At 41.6% G+C, this 14943-nt stretch overlaps 1 protein-coding gene across 2 annotated transcripts in view; it reads right to left on the reverse strand.

Moving 5' to 3' along the window:
- Positions 1-3072: 3072 nt before the first annotated feature.
- Mgat4d (MGAT4 family, member D) overlaps positions 3073-14943 on the reverse strand; it is a 36826-nt gene continuing 24955 nt past the window's right edge. Inside the window, 2 exon segments of one of the 2 annotated variants that reach the window (NM_001025666.1) lie at positions 3073-3246; positions 7348-7455. In NM_001025666.1, coding sequence (NP_001020837.1) covers positions 3232-3246; positions 7348-7455 — 123 coding nt within the window. In that variant the 3' untranslated portion in view covers positions 3073-3231. 2 annotated transcript variants of the gene reach the window in all.

Raw genomic sequence — 14943 nt, forward strand, 5'->3', positions numbered from 1 at the left:
ATGTCTCTGTGAGGGTGTCCATCCCCTAGAACTCACAATTATGAGCTTCCAAACAGGTGTTAGGAATTGAATCCAGGTCATTCTCTGGAAGACCAATGCTCTTAATTGATGAGCCATTTCTCCAGCCCCTTTAAAGAGGCATTTTTAATTTACAAAGCCAACATCCATAAAAACAAGCAAATGCAACAGCTGAAAAGGTGTGCCCATGGGCTGGGGATTTAGCTCAGTGGTAGAGCGCTTACCTAGGAAGAGCAAGGCCCTGGGTTCGGTCCCCAGCTCCGAAAAAAAAAAAAAAAAAACAACCTTGCCTCAAAAACAAAACCAGCAAATGAAAAGGTGTGCCCAGGGGTCACACATTCCACACAAATTTACAGGGGTCCCCAGATACTATTACACAGACAAACTCATCCCAACAGCAATGCAGTCAGAAATCAGCAAGGAGAAGATGGAAAGACAACATCTTCCCAAAATAAACTCTCCAAAACAATCCATAGGTCCTTCTGGGATGTGTTTAGAAATGAACAACTATCAAAACCCTCACTCACCAAGGTGTCTGCCTGATGATGGATTCACATAGAGCTCAGTGGAGGCTCGAGAGCTGAAGTACGCTCATTCAAAGACAAGAAGACAGGTGACACGACCAGCCCGGGGCTGAGTCAAATCTATGCTTCCGATTTCTTTGGATGTCTTTCCAAAAGAAATTATAACATACATCTCAGTTACCGTAGAGCCTGCCCACAACAGTAACACGTTTCTGAGCTTTCACTCATTGTGTGGTAACCCTGTTGCCTAAGTCAGTAAGATGTAGTTCTTAAATGTCGGCACTTCTCTAACTTTGCTGTTTTAAAATTTAACACTTTAGTCTGAAAACAGCACTGACAAGAATCTCTACTTTTGACTTAGAATGAGAAGTCACATGACGTATTCAAACTCTCATTGCTTTTTCCTCTTCTAGTTAATCTATTTCCACCCCTCTGACTTCTGAAAGATACCATTAGAAACCGACTCATCAGAACGTCAGGCATGACGTTGTATATTTATTATCTTCGTTATTCCTGAAATAAAAAATGAGAAGCCTGTAGCATCTAGAAAGAACCTTTTCATTCCTAAGGGTGTAATCATTTCTGTGGGAATTTCTTCATGTTACTCAGTAGTTGTGTCACAGCGGAAAACATAACTGGGTACCAACGAAACCTATGCTCCATCGCAGGCCTGAGTAAGCACTGCCAATTCCAGCATGATTATAGCACTAGATTTCTGAGTGTAGACTGCATCTGTAGGGCTCCTGGGAGACTGTGTATGTGAATGATCATTGCAGTTGAAGAAAGGCTATGGGGCTGCCTGAGAGTCACTTCTGTGTGTGTGGCTAAACTAGAAGAGAGACCATGAGGAGGGCAGGGGCCATCCTGAGCAGAGACAGCAGGTGACAGCAAGAACTGGGACAGGGAGAAAAGGGGAGGGAGGAACAGCAGGGTCAGGGCGGGGGCTGGAGGGGGAGATAGGAGGAGGAAGGAGGCCAGAAAATCTGCATAAAGTGTCATAATAAACCCATCACTTAAAGCCCCTCAAAAGAAAAAGAAGATAGGCAAACCACATTTTATTTTATTTTTTTTTATAGCAGTGTCAGGGTAACAAAGAGTGAAAACATGCATAATACTCCTTTTTAATAAAATACGAAAGTCAGGAGGTTAAATATAAAATTGAATAAAGCCCCAAATTTTAGCTATCAGTATAAAATAATTTATTCATATTTTCATTTTTATTCATATTTCAATTTTATTCATATTCATATTCATATTCAAGTTATTTCATATCATTTGAAAATAATTTTGAATTTTGTGTAATTGAAGGAAAAACAGGCCACAGTGGGAAAAGAATTATAACTAGTCTTGGGGGAGGATAGTTTTTTCCACCCCCACATTCTAAAGGAAAATTACATATTTTCCCTTGGACATATACATATCTTTACATATAACAGAAAAGAGAAAGCTTAACTGATAGTTTTTAAAGAAAAGACAAAAAAATGTACACAGGTCTTTAATCAAGGTCATGGACAGAGCCTAAGTAATTGTTCAGCTCACACCTTCCCATGGGAGATCCTTTCCTTCTGTCACATTGCTGCTTGCCAGACGTAACAGCAGCCACTGTAAGGCACACAGCACATACATTCAAAAGCTGTGATGGGCTGCAGACATGGCTCGGCAGTTAAGAATGAAGAGTGCTGTTCCAGGGGACCTGAGTTCAAGTCCCAGCACCCACATCGGACGACTCAAAGCCACAGCCATAGGTGTGTCCAGCTCTGGAGGGTCCTCAGGCGTCTGCACCTGTGTACCTACCCGAGCCTACCCCACCCACTCACACAGGAAAAATAACAGCGGTTAACGGAAAGTAAAATCATACTGGTCGTCAGCAGCACGGGGTGACGATGCCCGCCCAAAATCCCAGCGCTCTGGACACTGAAACAGAGAGATTGGAGTTTGAGGCCAACCTGGACTGTATGGTGGGTTCTTGTCTCAATCAACAATAAAGTCACCACTTCAAAGTCAATGGAGCGATTTGGCCACATGCGTGCTCAGCACACTGCACCAGAACGAGAACACCTTTCACACAAACACGACGAGTGAATTATACAAACGCTCTCTGCTTGCCCACCAACCGGAAGGCAATTACCTTTTGAGTATTTTGTAGCAATTCTAAGAAATTACCATTCCATCAACACAAGGACGTTTCGTTATAAATATACTATAGAACATTTGTTAAATTTGAAAACTAAGGTTCATCATTAAAAGCGCATGTGTGTGTGTGTGTGTGTGTGTGTGTGTGTGTGTTATGAGCTAGGTGACCAGAGATGAAATTATTTTCTTAATAAAACTATAGTGTGGCTCTATTGTACATTTAAGTCTTTTGCTAAAGCATCGTACCCAATGAGATTTGGGAACTTAGTTCATATAAAAGCTTTGAAACTCTTAAGTAATAAACATTAAGGGAATTCTAATAAATTTGAACCCAAATAAGACACAGATCTTTCTACAATGTAAGAGAAACACTCTCTGATAATCGTGCAGACAGATCAAAATTTTATACTCACTTTATTACTGAAGGTTTAATTTAAAAAAAAAATAGTGTAGTCTCTTCTTCAATGTAACTGGAGAAAAATTTGATATTTGCTGTGCCTTTTTCCCAAAAATGAGTCTGGCAATTTTTGGAGAAGTTGTAAGATTTAGGAAAATCCTAGTAGTAATGATCCTGTTAGAAATGTGAAATCAAAGATTAATATAACCACGTTGGTAGAGGGCATTAATATAACACACTTGTAGAGGGCTAAATGGTCACTTAGGTCTGGTTTATGTGCTATGAAGCATAAGATTAAAATGTCAAGATTATGATATCTAAATATGAAATATTATATACTCACTCATTTTAATCAGACATGAATTAACCAAGATTAGATTAAATATCTTAGCAGGTCTTAGTTAGGCTCTCATTGCCGTGAAGAGACACCATGACCAAGGCAACTCTTATAAAGGAGAAGAACATTTATTTGTGGCTGGATTACAGGTTCAGACGTTTAGTCCATTATCATCATGGCAGGAAGCATGGCAGCATCCAGGCAGGCATGGTGCTAGAGGAGCCGAGAGTTCTAACCTTGATGCAAAGGCAGCCAGGAGAAGACTGTCTTCCAGGCAGCTAGGAGGAGTGTCTCAAAAACCACTCTCATAGTGACACACTTCATCCAACAAGGCCACACCTAACAGCACCACTCCTTGGATCAAACATATTCAAAACACCACATTCCACTCCCTGGCCTCCATAGGCTTGTTCAAACACATGAGTCTACGGGGGCCATACCATAACACCTAAACATAGCATGCAAAATACATTTAGTACACATTTAAAGGTCCCCATAGTCTATAGCAGTCTCAACTCTGTTAACAGTCCAAAGTTCAAAGTCTCTTCTGAGAGTCATCCAATCACTTAACTGTAATCCCCTATAAAATCAGAATAAAAAAGCACATCATGTACGTCCAACATCACAGGATATACATTACCATTTCAAAATGTAATGGTGAGGAAATACTGGACCAAAGCAAGACCAAAAACTAGCTGGGCAAACTCAAAACTCTGCATCTCCATGTCTGATGTCAAAGCTCTCTCCAGATCTCCAACTCCCTTCATCTTTGTTGACAGCAACGAACTTCTTTCTCCTGGGCTGGGTCCACTTCCTGTTAGCAGCTCTCCTCGGCATGTATCCCACTACTATGGCGTCTCTCACCTCTTGGGTCTCCAAGGCAACTTCAATGTTACAGCTTCGTGTTTCAATGTCTGGGATCCACACATGATCTCCTGGTCTCTAAGGGGTTTGGGTCACTTCTCCAGCTCTTCCCTCTGTAGTGCTCTAAGCTCAGGTTGCCCACTCCACTGTTGCTGCTGTTCTTAGTGGTCATCCCATGATATCCTGGCATCTCCAATGTACTGAGGGTCTTCTGCTGCAACTACGCTTCACCAATGACCGCTCATAGGTGAGCTGTCTTCATGGTGGGAAGCCTCAACTTTTTTTAATGACCCCTTCAGTCCTGGCTGTCAACTGCAACTGAGGCTGCACCTTCACCAGTGCCCTTTCATCATGACCTCTCACAGGGCTGATCCTCAGCTGCTCTTCCTGACTCCATGCCTTCAAAACCAGTACCACCTGGGTGATTTTTCACATCACCAATCCAGCTGCAGCACAAGGTAAAACCTTGGCTATCTCTGGAACACTGCTTCTTTGTGCTCTCAACAAAACACTTTCCAGAAGATTTTACCTCAGTGATGCTGGTCTCTTAGTCACCGTTAATTTCTTAGGTCCAGTTAATCAGCATCAACTGTTCCAGGAGTTCTTTCTATTTTCGATTCTAAAGTCAGAACCACATTGCTGAAGCTTCAGAGTTCTGTTGCTTTCTGGGGATGAAATATGGCCCTCTATTCAATTACCTCTTCGCCAACTTTTTGTTTTCGATAACTTCATTCACTGCTTAAGCTTGGCTGTCCTGGACCTTGCTCTGTAGACTGACTTTGAACTCAGAGATCTGTTTGCCTCTGTCCCTGGAATTAAAGGCCTGTATCACCTTGCCTGGGCCTAACCTTTTCATGGCCAACATTTCTCAAAATTAAGATTAAAAGCCTGTATCTTCAAGATACCAAGATCTGCATCATAAATGTGCCCTCAATTCCTGGACTGTAGTTCATTCCAGGCTTTTATCCAAACAAATAACAACCAGGACTGTAGTTCATTCCAGGCTTTTGTCCAAACAAATACCAGGTAATAACAATGCCTAACACGGTATAACTCTCCCTCCTACAACTGCAAATGCACGTTTATCTGAGAGGGATCTCGCCCTGAGGTCACCACTCCCTTACTTCCTTTCACTAGCATTGAACACAGTGCAGGGGGCCAGCCCCAGCTGCTCTTCCTTGTTCTTGGCACTTCTTGAGGCAGCCGAGGGGGAAGGACGTATAGGTTGGGGGTTAGACTTGGTCTTTCAAGATAGCTAGGGTTGCTGTATAATAATAAAATGTTAACCTATCTAAGTCACTTTGCTACTGTGGCTGACCTGCCGGAGTCCCTTTGAGGCCAGAAACTGGAGCCTCTACCCTAGCACTTGATCATAAAACAGCAAGAGATTAAGTAAAGGATTAATTGCTAGAGCCTTTTCCCTTTTGTCCAAATGCTCCTTGCTTGTCAGGCTAGGGGGATGTTTGGAGCAATACACTTCTATTGAACCAGGAAAAGAGAATCACACTCATAGAAGGAAAAACTTTTACACAAATAAATGTGGATTAAACTCACATAAATTCATATTATTACTTATGCATATACATTCTTAAATCTCCATTCAAACCATCGGGCCCAGTTTTCAAGTTATTTCATAATTACATACTTAAACACACACACACACACACACACACACACGCACACATGCACACACACACAACCATACTTACATATGCATTTGGAGCAAAAGACCAGTGCAGAAAGAACTCACTCATTCTGGATGAAAAATGAGCTCCAATCTTTATTGCATAGAGAAAGAAAACGCTTCTATCTTTATTGCTAAGTGAATTAAAACCAAGTCTGTAAGAAGAAAGCTTTGCGGGGTTGGGGATTTAGCTCAGTGGTACAGCGCTTGCCTAGGAAGCGCAAGGCCCTGGGTTCGGTCCCCAGCTCTGAAAAAAAGAACCAAAAAAAACAAAACAAAACAAAACAAAACAAAACAAAACGGCCAGACAGATGTGTGCACTTCCACTTCAGTTGACAAAACAATCCACATAATCATTTCCTTTGTTGTGTGATGATGCCAGTGGTTTTTCAGTGATAGAAGAAGCCTTCTGGATGATTTAAATTCCTGGTGTTATAGGAGTAAGCTAAGCTAAGAGGAGTGTGTGACCTCCCAGGGTCCTATAGCCACTCTGCAGTGATCTGGACAGAAGCCGAGCTGTTTCTTCTTCATCTTGTCACTGTGGTTTAGGAAAACGTCCCCTATGGGCATGTGTACGGAGCTTAGGTCACCGGGATCTGCCACTGCTAGAGTGGTGAAGCCTTTAAAAAATGGAACCCAAGTTGAGGAACCTGGGTTCCTGGGGGGCTGTGCCCTCGTAACGCTGCCCCTTTGTGTGCTCAGTTTCTTTTGGCCCTGTGTTTGCTTCATGATGAATGCACTACCACAAACCCCAGGCAAGAGGGCCGAGCGAGCCCAGGCTGAGCCTCCTGGAACTGGAAGCTGAAACGCACCTGTCCTGCGTGTTAAGTTGGATGTGTCAGGCCATTCTACCACAGTGACAAGAGCACTGTTTCCATAGTTGATACAAAATTTTTTCTTTTTTTTTTTTTTTTCGGGGCTGAGGACTGAACCCAGGGCCTTGCGCTTGCTAGGCAAGCGCTCTACCACTGAGCTAAATCCCCAACCCCATGATATAAAATTTAAGATGACTAAACACTAAATGATGCTTTTTCTTTTGACCTAACCAATAACGACTTAATAAAAATTCCAAATACATTTACAGGGACTTTCCTGTTCTGAAATGGTCTTCCTAATAATTTTGATTTTTTAGACTAGAATAGTGACAGCTCCCCAAAACACTTTCTAAGTCTTATTTGGATCACACAGGTAAAAAGAATCGATTTATGAAGACTAAATTCTTTTTACTGTGGTAGATGACAAGTTCTTAGATGGTTGGTACATCCATACACTCCATAACATGGAAGGGACACTGAGGACAGGATCACAGTGTACCTCATGTTTCCTCTTCTTTTCTAAGGTCTCTAAGTTCACTGAGTCTATGCTGCCCAAGTCCATTTCAGAATCTTACCTTGAGGTGCTGTTCTCGTCCTGGAAATGATGAGTGAGTGCCCACATGCTGGAACAGAGATGGTTTGTACTGAACTCGAACTTCCCTCTTTAGCTGCAAACAGCTCCTCTGGGGAAAGGAAAGTGGGATCTTCACAGGGTCCCCAGTACCTACCACACTTACTGTTCATAGAATCTTTTTACATTTGTTTTGTTCTAGGGTTCTGTACCAATATTTAAAATTAGCATAAAACATTCAATTCTGGGGGCTTTCTACTTAAGAATTGTCCAGCAGACCCTTACAGTCTGAACTAGTTCCCTGAGCAGGCTTGGGCGCTGGTTCCACACCTATTCCCACAATACCCAGAGGAAGCCCAACTCCCAGGTGCTCTAACATGCATGCCCAGGATCAGAGGTGCTCTGTAACTCCAAGGATCACAGGATCACAGAATCGTAGAATCTCAGAGACAACTGGACTCTGAGGAGTTCTGACACAATGAGGATCACAGGAGGGACAGGCTCTAGTCAGAGACAGCAAGGTCAGGTAACACCAGAGACAACCAGACAGCAAGAAGCAAGCACAAGAACATAAGCAACAGAAACCAAAGTTACAAGGCATCATCAGGACCCAGTTCTCCCACTACAGCAAGACCTGGATATCCCATCACACCAGAAAAGCAAGATTTGGATTTAAATTCACATCATGATGATGTTAGAGGACTTTAGGAAGGACATAAGTAACTCCCTTAAAGAAACATGGGAGAACACAGGTAAACAGGCAGAAGCCCTTAAAGAGGAAACACAAAAATCCCTTAAAGAATTAAAGGGAAATACTACCAATAAGGTGGAATAATTGAACAAAACCATCCAGGATCTAAAAATGGAAGTAGAAGCAATAAAGAAATCACAAAGGGAGAAAACCCTGGAGATAGAAAACCTAGGAAGGAGATCAGGAGTCATAACATCACCAACAGAATACCAGAGACAGAAGAGAGATATCAGGGGCAGAAGATACCATAGAAAACATTGACACAACTGTTAAAGATAATGTAAAATGCAAAAAGCCCCTAACCTAAAACATCCAGGAAATCCAGGACACAATGAGATCAAACCTAAGGATAACAGGCATAGAAGATTACCAACTTAAGGGGCCAGTAAATATCTTCAACAAAATTATAGAAGAAAACTTCTCTATTCCTAAAGAAAGAGATGCCCATAAACATATAAGAAGCCTACAGAACTCCAAATAGACTGGACCAGGAAAGAAATTCCTCCTGTCATAATAATCAAAACACCAAATGCACAAAACAAAGAAAGAATATTAAAAACAGTACTGGAAAAAGGTCAAGTAACATATCAAGGCAGACCTATAAGAATCACACCAAACTTCTCAACAGAGACTATGAAAGCTAGAAGATCCTGGGCAGAAAACAAATGCAAGCCCAGGCGACTACACCCAGGAAATTCTCAATTAACATAGATGGAGAAACCAAGATATTCCATGACAAAACCAAATTTACACAATATCTTTCCATAAATCCAGCCCTACAAAGGATAATAGATGGAAAACTCCAACACAAGGAGGGAAACTACACCCTAGAAAAAGCAAGATAGTAATATTTCAGCAAGCCCCAAAGAAGATAGCCACACAAACATAATTCCACCTGTAACAGCAAAAACTACAGAAAGCAACAATCACTTTTCTTTAATATCTCTCTCTTTTTTTTTTTTTTTTGGTTCTTTTTTTCGGAGCTGGGGACCGAACCCAGGGCCTTGCGCTTCCTAGGTAAGCGCTCTACCACTGAGCTAAATCCCCAGCCCCTTCTTTAATATCTCTTAACACCAGTGGACTCAATTACAGAATAAAAAGACATAGCCTAACAGACTGGATATGTAAACAGGACCCAGCATTTTGCTGCACACAGGAAATGCACCTCAGTGACAAAGACAGAGACTACCACAGAGTAAAAGGCTGGAAAAAATTTTTTCCAAGCAAATGGTTCCAAGAAACAATCTGGAGTAGCAATTATAATATCCAATAAAATCGCCTTTCAACCAAAAGTCAAAAAAGGCAAAGAAGGACACTTTATACTAGTCAAAGGAAAAATCTACCAAGATGAACTTTCAATTTTGAACATCCATACTCCAAATGCAAGGGCATCCACATTCATAAAATAAACTTTATTAAAGCTCAAAGCACACATTGCACCTCATAGAATAATAGTAGGAGACTTCAACACCCCACTCTCAGCAATGGACAGATCACGGAAACAGAAACTAAACAGAGACACAGTGAAACTAACAGAAGTTATGAACCAAATGGATTGAACGGATATCTATAGAACATTTCATCTTAAAACAAAAGAATATAACTTCTCAGGACGTCACTGTACATTCTCCAAAATTGACCATATACTTGGTCACGAAACAGGCCTCAACAAATACAAGAAGATTGAAATAATCCCTTGTATCCTATCAGATCACCATGGACTAAGGCTGGACTTCAATAACAACAAAACAACACAAAGCCTACATACACGTGGAAGCGGAACAATGCTCTACTCAATGACAACTTGGTCAAGGAAGAAATAAAGAAATTAAAGACATTTTAGAATTTAATGAAAATGAAGGCACAACATACTAAAACTTATGGGATGCAATGAAAGCAGTGCTAAGAGGAAAACTCATAGCTCTGGGTGCTATGGAACTGGAGAGAGCATACACTAGCAGCTTGACAGCACACCTGAAAGCTCTAGAACAAAAAGAAGCAAATACACCCAAGAGGAATAGACTGCAGGAAATAATTAAACTCAGAGTTGAACCAAGTAGAAGCAAAAAGAACTGTACAAAGAATCAACAACACGAGGAGCTGGTTCTTTGAGAAAATTGACAAGATAGATAAACCCTCAGCCAGACTAACCAGAGGGCACAGAGACAGTATCCAAATTAACAAAATCAGAAATGAGAAGGGAGACATAACAACAGAAACTGAGGAAATTAAAAAAAAATCAGATCCTGCTACAAAAGCCTATACTCACCAAAACTGGAAAATCTGGAGGAAATCGACAATTTTCTAGACAGATACTGGGTGTCAAAGTTAAATCAGGATCAGATAAACCATCTAAACAGTCCCATAACGCCTAAAGAAATATCCATAAAAGTCTCCCAATCAAAAAGAGCTCAGGACCAGATGGGTTTAGTGCAGAATTCTATCAGACCTTCAAAGAAAATCTAATACCAATACTCTTCAAACTATTCCACAAAATAGAAACAGAGGGAACACTAACCAGTTCTTTCTATGAAGCCACAATTATACTTACTCCTAAACCACATAAAGACCCAACAAAGAAAGAGAGCTTCAGACCAATTTCACTTATGAATATTGATGCAAAAATACTCAATAAAATTCTCTAAAACTGAATCCAAGAACACATCAAAATGATCATCCATCATGATCAAATAGACTTCATCCCAGGGATGCAGGGATTGTTCAATATACAGAAGTCCATCAACGTAATCCACTATATAAACAAACGCAAAGAAAAAAAACCCACATGATCATCTCATTAGATGCTGAGAAAGCATTTGACAAAATTCAACACCCAAAAGTCTTGGAAAGATCAGGAATTCAAGCCCCATACCTAAACACAGTAAATGCAATATACAGCAAACCAGTAGCCAACGTCAAACTAAATGGAGAGAAACTTGAAGCAATCTCACTAAAATCAGGGACTAGACAAGGCTGCCCACTCTCTCCCTACCTGTTCAACATTGTACTTAAAGTCCTAGACAGAGCAATCAGACAACAAAAGGAGATCAAAGGGATACAAATTGGAAAGGAAGAAGTCAAAATATCACTATTTGCAGATGATATGATAGTATACTTAAGTGACACCAAAAATTCCACCAGAGAACTCCCACAGCTGATAAACAACTTCAGCAAAGTGGTTGGGTATAAAATTAACTCAAACAAATCAGTAACCTTCCTCTACTCAAAGGATAAAGAGGCTAAGAAAGAAATTAGGGAAATGACATCCTTCACAATAATCACAAATAATGTAAAATACCTTGGGTTGACTCTATTCAAGCAAGTGAAAGATTTGTATGACCATAACTTCAAGTCTCTGCAGAAAGAAATCGAAAACTACCTCAGAAGATGGAAAGACCTCCCATGCTCATGGATTGGCAGGATTAATATAGCAAAAATGGCCATCTTGCTTAAAGCAATCTACAGATTCAATACAATACCCATCAAAATTTCAACTCAATTTTTCACAGACTTAGAAAGAGCAAATTGCAAATTCATTTGGAATAACAAAAAAACCAGGGCACCAAAAACTATTCTCAACAATAAAAGAACTTCTAGGGGCAATCACCATCCCAGACCTCAAACTGTATTACAGAGCAATAGTGATAAAACTGTATGGTATTGGTACAGAGACAGGCAGGTAGATCAATGGAATAGAATTGAAGTCCCAGAAATGAACCCACACAACCATGGTCATTTGATCTTTGACAAAGGAGCTAAAACCATCCAGTGGGGGGGGGCAAAAAAAATCATCATTTTCGACAAATGATGTTTGTTCAACTGGAGGTCAGCATGTAGAAGAATAAAAATTGATCCATTCTTATCTCCTTGTACAAATCTCAAGTCCCAGTGGATCAAGGACTTCCACATGCAACCAGATACACTCAAACTAAAGTGAAAGTGGGGAAGTGCCTCAAATACATGGGCACAGGGGAAAATTTCCTGAACAGAACACCAATGCCTTATGCTGTTCTAAGATCAAGAATCAACAAATGGGACCTCATAAAATTGCAAAGCTTCTGTAAGGCAAATGACACTGTCAGATTGGGAACAGATCTTTACTAAACCTACACTCGATAGAGGGCTAATATCCAATATATACAGAGAACTCAAGAAGTTAGACTCCAGAGAATCAAATAACCCAATAAAAAAATGGGGTACAGCGCTAAACAAAGAATTCACAGCTGAGAAATATCAAATGGCTGAGAAGCACCTAAAGAAATGTTCAACATCCTTAGTCATCAGGGAAATGCAAATCACCTGAGATTCCACCTCACACCTGTCAGAATGGCTAAGCTCAAAAACTCAGGTGAAAGCAGATGCTGGTGAGGATGTGGAGAAAGAGGAACACTCCTCCATCGTTGGTGGGATTGCAAGCTGGTACAACCACTGTGGAAATCAGTTAGCTATTCCTCAGAAAATTAGACATAGTACTACCTGAGGACCCAGCTATACCACTCCTGAGCATACACCCAAAAGACGCTCCAACACATAACAAAGACACATGCTCCACTATGTTCATAGCAGCCTTATTTATAATAGCCAGAAGCTGGAAAGAACCCAGATGCCCTTCAACAGAGGAATGGATACAGAAAATGTGGTACATCTACACAATGGAATATTACTCAGCTATCAAAAACAATGACTATGAAATCCATAGGCAAATGGATGGAACTGGAAAATATCCTGAGTGAGGTAACCCAATCACAGAAAAACACACATGCTATGCCCTCACTGATAAGTGGATATTAGCCCAAAAGCTTGGAATACTGAAGATACAATTTACAGACCTCAAGAAGAAGAAAGACATTAAGTGTGGATGCTGCAGCACTTCTTAGAAGGGGGAACAAAATACAGGAGGAAATATGGAGACAAAGTGTGGAGCAGAGACTGAAGGAAAGGCCATCCAGAGACTGCCTCAGCTGGGGATCCATCGCACATGCGCTCACCAAGCCCAGTTACTACTGTGGATGCCAAGAGTTTCATACTGACAGGAACCTGACAAATACGGAGGTGGATGCTCGCAGCCAACCATTGGACTCAGAACAGGGTCCCCAATGGAGGAGTTAGAGAAAGGACTGAAGGAGCTGAAGGGGTTTGCAACCCCATAGGAAGAACAACAATATCAACCAACCAGATCCCCCTACCCCCCACCCCCGGAGCTCCCAGGGACTAAACCACCAACCAAAGAGTACACATGAACAGACTCATGGTTCCAACTGCATATGTAGCCGAGGATTGCCTTGTCTGGCATCAGTGGGAGGAGAGGCCCTTGGTCCTGTGAAGGCTCCATGCCCCAGTGTAGGGGAATGCCAGGGTAGGGAGGCGGGAGGGAGTGGGTAGTTGGGGGAGCACCCTCATGGAGGCAGGGTGTGGGAGGATGGGAAGGGGATTCCTGAGGGGGAACCAGGAAAGGGGATAACATTTGAAATGTAAATAAAGAAAATGTGCAATTTTTTAAAAAAAGAATTGCCCAGTAGAAGAGACCGGAAGTGTATGGTTCCATGAACTCACGCTAAGCAAGGCTACATTCTACATGTTCCTCTCTTTTTTAGGATAGAGGCTTTTGTTTTGTTTTTTAGTTGTAGTTGTGGTTTGATTTTTTTTTTTTTTTTTGAGAAAAGATCTCACTCTGCCATAGCCAAGGCTGTGGAAGAACTTATCATATAGTCTATTCTGAATTTTGAGGTCAGCTTGATCTTCCTACCTTAGCTTGCTGAGTTCTGGGGTTGCAGGCCTGATACACAAAACTGGCTCTTTTCCTTTTTCATTTCAATAGCTTACATGATTTTGGGGGGGGGTACTTCCTGTCTATAGGACTCTATCAGAACACATGGGGGGGTACTTCCTGTCTAAATGACTCTGTCAGAGCACATGGGGGGGTACTTCCTGTCTATAGGACTCTATCAGAGCACATGGGGGGGTACTTCCTGTCTAAATGACTCTGTCAGAGCACATGTGGGGGTGGTACTTCCTGTCTATAGGACTCTGTCAGAGCACATGGGGGGTGGTACTTCCTGTCTATAGGACTCTGTCAGAGCACATGGGGGGGTACTTCCTGTCTAAATGACTCTGTCAGAGCACATGTGGGGGGGTACTTCCTGTCTATAGGACTCTATCAGAGCACATGGGGGGGTACTTCCTGTCTAAATGACTCTGTCAGAGCACATGGGGGGGGTACTTCCTGTCTATAGGACTCTGTCAGAGCACATGGGGGGGTACTTCCTGTCTATAGGACTCTATCAGAGCACATGGGGGGGTACTTCCTGTCTATAGGACTCTGTCAGAGCACATGGGGGGGTACTTCCTGTCAAAATGACTCTGTCAGAGCACATGTGGGGGGGTACTTCCTGTCAAAATGACTCTGTCAGAGCATGTCACCACAGCTTTGTCATCTGTATTTAACTGTGCATCAAACTGTGTTTTCCAAAATCTCCTCTTAAGTAGGAAAAGAATTTGATTAAAGCACAAAGTCTATACTATACAAATGAAAGCATTTTAGATAATATCCATGAAGACATGAAATGAATTATCCCCCTTGACTATTCATTAGTGACAGGCCTTGTGAGTCACTTGGGTTCTGGGGACCAAACCCAGGTCCTCTGCAAGAACAAGTGCTCTTAAGTGCGCTCCATCCTGAGCCTTCTCCCCAGTTTATTTAACTGTTGACATTTACAAATCCTTTCCACACTGTGACAGCCATTCCCTAGACACGTGGTTCACAGATCCTCCTCAGAACAGCTCAGATGCAGCTCGATGCAGCTCAACCGAACTCTGCTCTAACCCCGTCCGTTTAAAGTTCTTTCAGTC

This window comes from Rattus norvegicus, chromosome 19, assembly GCF_021556685.1.
Source record: "Rattus norvegicus strain SHRSP/BbbUtx chromosome 19, alternate assembly SHRSP_T2T, whole genome shotgun sequence".
In the NCBI taxonomy this organism is placed as follows: Eukaryota; Metazoa; Chordata; class Mammalia; order Rodentia; family Muridae; genus Rattus; species Rattus norvegicus.